Source organism: Aptenodytes forsteri, unplaced genomic scaffold, assembly GCF_000699145.1.
Source record: "Aptenodytes forsteri isolate BGI_AS27 unplaced genomic scaffold, ASM69914v1 Scaffold547, whole genome shotgun sequence".
Taxonomy (NCBI): Eukaryota; Metazoa; Chordata; class Aves; order Sphenisciformes; family Spheniscidae; genus Aptenodytes; species Aptenodytes forsteri.
The window spans coordinates 22,880-28,881 of NW_008795324.1; the positions used below are offsets into that span (position 1 = coordinate 22,880).

The 6,002-nt window shown below is 57.6% G+C and overlaps 1 protein-coding gene across 1 annotated transcript in view; it reads left to right on the plus strand.

The window, feature by feature from the left end:
• Nucleotides 1-1,526: 1,526 nt before the first annotated feature.
• The window catches only part of IKZF4 (IKAROS family zinc finger 4), a gene marked incomplete at its 3' end in the record, with an annotated part of 20,654 nt that continues 16,178 nt past the window's right edge, over nucleotides 1,527-6,002 (plus strand). The window contains exon 1 of the mRNA XM_009280048.1: nucleotides 1,527-1,579. Within this exon, the coding sequence (XP_009278323.1) occupies nucleotides 1,540-1,579 (40 nt within the window). The remainder of the gene's footprint in view (nucleotides 1,580-6,002) is intronic.

Sequence of the window (6,002 nt, forward strand, 5' to 3'; positions counted from 1 at the left end):
GGGACGGCTGGCAAAACACCCTGGGTGGGACCTGCCGCAGGGTATCGCTGGGCTGGACTGGGTGTAAACTGGCGCCCAGCTGGTGAAAGCCTCCCCAAAACCAGCGAGCCCCCGTGCGAGGCCTGCAGTTAAGTGGAGCACGGTGAGAGCGTTTCTTCTTAATGAACGTCAAGCAAGTAGTCGGGTCCGATGGGGTGATAAGCCCGGCCTAATGTGCCTTGTCCACATCTGTACTTATCTGGAGTGGCGCGTTGCCGGGAGCAAGACTCGTACAACTCGGTTTGTTCAAGACGCGGTTACTGTTAAAAACCTGCTTTTAAAAGGGGCACCGTCAGAAGGGAGCGACCGATTTCTTTCAGCTCGGCAAAGGTACCAGGGTCCCCCAGAAAGCCTCGCCGTCTGCAGCGTATCGGCTGCTCGAGAAACAGAGGGGGAAAAAGAGCAGCGTTGCTGCTGCTTGTGTGTGCTCACGCTCTGCAAATCACGCTCATTTTCCTTTTCGAGGAGACGATTCATCTCCACAAATTATCGCTTTTTTTAAATTGTTCTCTGCAGCAAATGCTCCGTTTCCGACCCTATCAGCTGCCAATTAGAGCCAGCTCTAACAGCAAAACTCCTGTTTCTAAAACTGGGCTCATTTTGTTTTTTAAACAGCCAGTGTAATTGACAAATAAAAGCCATTTGAATGTATAAAACGTTCATTATCTCTGTGGGGTGCCGAGCAGCAAAATATAAGGCAGGCTTCCCTTTTATTTTGGTGTGGCCCTTGGAACGGCTGTTGCGAGGCTGCTCTGCACAGCGTGCTGCGTTAGCGTTCGGTCTCGTTGCCCGGGACCCCAACTCTTTTCATTGATAAAATGAAGCCGAGTGCTTTGGCTACGCGCGTCCCGCGCTCGAGACTTCATCTCCCCGCTGCCACGTCGGGCGCGAGCGCATCGGTTCCCAGCAGCGGCCCCTCGCCGGAGTGGGAGAAGCGAATTGCCGGCACACCTCGCTGCCTGGGGCTGCGGCAATGGCCGTCTGTCCGTCTGGGCCGCTGACTCTCCAGCTCTCGGCTGTCCCAGGGGAGCTGGCAGCTGCTCTTCTCCCGTCTCTGCCCGCTCCGAGTGTCCCAGCTTTGGCTTTAAGAGCCAACGCCGTTTCCCGTGCGCGCCGCAGAGCTGCGGTGGTGGTGGTGGTCTGCGTGCGGGGGGATGAAACCCTCCGTGTTTACCATGGCGTTCGTCCGTCCGCAGCGTCGCAGCTTCGCTGCCGGGACCGCCGCTTGCTGCTGGCGTTGGCATGCTCTTTCCTCTTGGAAAGTGCCTGGAAAGCACCGCTCGGGTGGGGAGGATCGGTGTAGTCCACGGGGGCTGATGGTGAAGTCGGTGTTGACGGTGTTAAGCCCAGGGCTGCAAAGCAGCGTTAAAGGAGCGTGGGGTGAGTAACTCGTCTGCTCCGAGAAGCTCTTGGGCGGTTTTACTGGAGGAGAGCCCGAGCAGCTTCTGGAGGCTAACTCTGACTGAGCTCTGCTTTCTCTTTCAGCAAAGTACCTTAAAGATGGATATAGAAGACTGTAATGGACGATCTTACATATCTGGTATGTCTGATCTTGATTTTTGCCAGCTATTTTGGGTTGCTAATGTTTTAAGGTGCTAAGGTGCTCAGTCTCATCCTCTGGGTATAAGCTGCCCCGTGCTCGGTTGCTTTGCCCGAGGCTGTGCTGCTGTCACCATCGCAGATTAAGCACTGAGGAACAGGATTCAGAACATCAGCATGTTTCATTAACTATCTGAGAAGTGTTAAAGCCCATGGCATAATAAACAGCTAATTTAAAAAACCTAGCCTGAGCCTTGGAAGTTTAGGCTGAAGTTCATGCGCTGGTGCCTTCACCTGCTGATCTGGTGGGTGGCTGCCGGCACGCCAGCGGTAGGTGAGATTTCAAGCCTTGCTGCAAGCTGAAAGGAAAACATATTTCCAGCCATGGCTGCGCGGTCCCTGTGCCGAGAGGTCTCGGGGAGGTTGGTCGTTCCTTCAGGGCTCCTGGCTGTGCCCACGAAACGAGTGGTTTAGTCCCACTCTCCGGGATGCCGAACCTGCGACTGGAAGCAGCGCGATATTTAAGACCCCCCCCCCGCAGGTGATCTCGGCCGTGCGCCTTGCCAAGTCCAGCGCTATCGTTTATTGGTGTGCGTTAAGATTAAACCCAGGCTGAGTTCCAGACGTGAAGCCATGAAATGTCCGTGGGGAGGCGGCATGGGGCTGGCCTAGATCTGGGTGCTAGCAGCTGCCGGCGTGCCGGACCGCTCCGTAACCGGCGGGGTCGCAGGGACCGGAGCTGCCATGCTGGGGGTCGCAGCCCCAGTGACCGTCTCCAGGGGGGATCCCGGTGGCACTGGGGGGATTTAGATTATCTGGTCGCCTGCAGAAACCTGGCTCGCAGCCGGTACGGGCTGGAAGTGAAAGCCGGTTTGGTGGGATTTGTTCTTATCTCTGGGGGACTGGTGTTTGCAGTGTGAAAACACCTCAGTTTGTCCATCTTTGCTCGGGAGAAGAGGGGGATTAGAGTAAGACCTGATGTAGATTTAGAAGTGGCAAAGCCAGAAGAAACTCTCGTGATTACCTAATCCGGCCCCGGCGACACGAGAGGCAGGAGGACGCCTCTGCGCGAGCCCTGCGAGCTGGGGGAGCTGGGGGGTGCCGGGGATGAATGGCTCAGCGGGGATGAAGGTCAGAAGTTGAAGTGCGTTGGAAGGGAGAGAGGACCCCCGGCTGTTCTAACGAGCGGTTGCGGTGGCCGGGTCTTGGTGCGCTGACGGAGCTGCGCGGGGGACACCTTGCACAACTCCCCTTTGCGTAAATCACGTTATATCCTGCCCGTTCTGCCAAAGTTCATCCTCGGAGTTATTGCGTGCTCCTCCTTTCTGTGAAGGTGTCCTCCGATCCCCGGAGGATCCGTGCTCGGGTTAGACGCTTGGCTCTTCTCAAGGCGCTCGCTGCAGTTTGCTGCTCGGGTTTTGGTTGCCAGGATGTCTCCGTCAAGTAACAAAATGCTTCCCCGAAGCTGGCCGATCACGTTGTGCCAGGGCGGCTGCCTGCTGAACGCGGCTGCTTTCTCAGCTTCGCTCGGCTTTCCGCTCAGCAGAACCGCGTCCGCCCGGCGCTCGCCGCCGTCCTGCAGCGGAGTTTGGGGGCGTGTGGGCGCGCTCGGTGCCGAGGTCCATGTCGCCTGCAGAGCTGCGGCTTTGCTTTTCCTCGGGGAGTCCCGTGGGTGAGCTCTCCCCTGCGGCAGGTCCGTGTTTCCCCGCGAGCGTGGAGGTGCTGCAGCCCGGAAAGAAGGTCCGAAAAGAGGCAACAGAAAAAGCCCGTCTCCCTCGGTGCAGCCTGGATTCCCCCTCGGGTGCACGTGAGCTTTCAGCGCTGGAAGTCCCGGGGGTCTGAGGCTTAAGCAGCTCCTGGAGTTTGGAGGGAAGGGGGACGGTTAAAGGACAGGAGAAGGGAAGAGCAGCGTTACAGGAGCTCTGCGGGGCCGTCCCAGCCGGGGTGGGCTTTCTTTTTTGAGTTCCCCAGTACTTGGGGAGTGAAGCCTGTGCTGCCCAGCCTGTCTGCCTGGCCTGGGGGTCAGGGCAGGCCTAACGAAGATCAGCTAGTCGTTAGGGTCAGGGTCAAGGCCTGCCAATTAGCCACTTCAGGTCGCTGAGCTGCTGCGGATCCAAAATGACTAGAGGAAACACACAGCAGAGCTCTCGGAACTCATTTCTGTGAAATATGTTTAATTAAAGAAACTCTTAAAAAGTTCATGTTCGTCAAATAGTGAGGTAACCAAAAGCCCGGAAACTCTTCACGAATGTGAAATACTTTTTCTCCTTTGAATTCTTCACAGGAAAATAAGTCAGTTTTGAAACAGCTCTGGTAGAGACAGAGTCGTTACCGCAGAGGGGGTAGAAACAAGGTGGAGGCGGGCACGAGACCTGCCCATGCTGCGCGCCGGTTCCTCGGGTGGCACCTCCTCGGGCTGTAAGTCCTTCTGTAGACGCTTAGCCCAAAAAAACGGCATTCGAATCGCGCAGATAACGGCTTTGCTGCTCTCTGCTTGTGTCGGTCCCGCCTGCTGGGCAGCATTGCCATTTCGCAGATGGTAAGAGGGGCTGAGCACCTTGGTCTGTCCGAGCCGGCCCGGCTCTGTGCAGGAGAAAGCTCCAGAGCAGCCTCTTGTCAGCCTCCCCATCCCAGACCGAGGACGCCCGGCGCGGGCAGGGCGGGATCAGGTCCCTGTCCCGCCGTGGTTTCACTGCGGGATCCTGCCCTGCCTCGCTCCAGTCCTCTCCCTGGGATGGCCGAGCACCTTCGGAGGTCTGCCTCCGCTTCTGTTGCCCATGTGTGCGCGTGTCAGAGGCTGATGGAAGACGGGGGATGTTTTCAGGCCGTCGCCCCGTGCTCTGCTCCCCAAAACAGCCCAAGTCTCCTCCATTTTACCCTCTCTTATTTGGGTGCCGGGCACCTGAGAACAGGGTTAAACGCTGTCAGCTCCTTGGATAACTGGGCTACAGACAGACGAACCGTCTCTTGCGTGACGTTCAGGTTTCCATTTGTTTTTTTAGAGCAAATGAAATGTGACCCAATATTTCCTGAAATCTCAAGTCTGAAAAGTTATCAGAGAGGGAAAATTGCTGAGAGACCGTCGAAACCAGGCGCTGGTTGCTCCCTGGGGTGGGATAGTGCTTCAGCTCTCGCTGTCGGCGGCTGGCAGCTTGCCCGCCTTCCCAGGCCTCCGAGCTGCTCGCAGGAGCCGGTATCGGGGGGAAAAACAGACCCGCTGGCGGGAGCCGTTATCGGGGGTCCCAGTGTCAGCCCCGCTGCTGCACGGAGGGAGAAACCCCGTCCCCATGTCGGGGGGTGATTTTCAGAGCGGGGCTCCTGGCTGAGGTCCGTGCGGCTCTGCATGGGTTTGACACCGATCCCTCCCAGGGGAGCAGAGGCTCTTGGCAGTGTGAAGGTTCGTGCTGGCCTGACCCCTGTTTCGGGGAGGGCTGGGCACCAAGGATCAGCTCGGTTACCCCTCGATGCTTCCAGTCAGGAGACTGGGGATCCTTTGGGATTAGAAGGATCCTTTGGGATCTGGAGGATGAAGCTAGCTGGCAGGGAAGCTGAGCTTTGAGCTGAAAACGGGATGCCGTGCCCTGCCTTTATGCTTGAAGGGACCGCGGAGAAATTAAGGTGTTTTTTTTTTTTTCTCCTTAATGTTTAACTGAAATTCTAGTTTGGGGTTTTTAACCTTTCTCCAATACATCAGATTGGCAGCAGCTGGGAACAGACTGTAAAACAGTGCAGCGAGGTTCTTCCCGCTGTCAGCATCGCCTGGGTGCTTTGTTAGTGAGCCCTGATCTCATCTTCAGGGTTCAGCCTGGGACCAGGAGGGTCTTTTTTTTTTGTAGGATGGGAACTGCACGCCAAGGTAAGCTCACCTGGAAACGCTGCCTAAAAAAATCCCTTGCAACTGCAGCACGAGGCCGTGGTCTCGCGCGTCGTGGCTGCGGGCTCTGGCCGTTGGATACGGATACGCTTGTGTATGCAGAGCGTTGGGAAGGTGTGAAGTGCCTCTCTCCTGGGCTGAGCATCTGCTCCAGAGCTGCCTGGCTCTCACGTGCTCTGGGTCCGGACACGCCGGGTAGCTGGGGGAGCTTAATATGAGACACCTCTGCTCCGTTTCGGGAGCTGAGGACCAAGGCTTCGGTGTCCCCGTCCCTTACCGATGCAGGAGGGTCGGAGCCCAAATGAGCCATCGCTGACTGTAGGCTGACATTGGAGACGATGCTGTTCTCCCTCCGGTCATCGGATCCTCTATTTCCCACCGATAGTTCGGGTCCTGTGCCTGGTCGCTGAGCCCCCGGGCAGCCGGCTGCGTTGCGAGGGCAGAGCAGAGACCCCGCAGCATCCCCCGTCCCCTGTCACCCACCCGCCCCCTCCTTAGAGCATCGTCCCCGGCCGGCTCGGCGCGGCCCCGCGTGCTCCCAAGGCTGGGG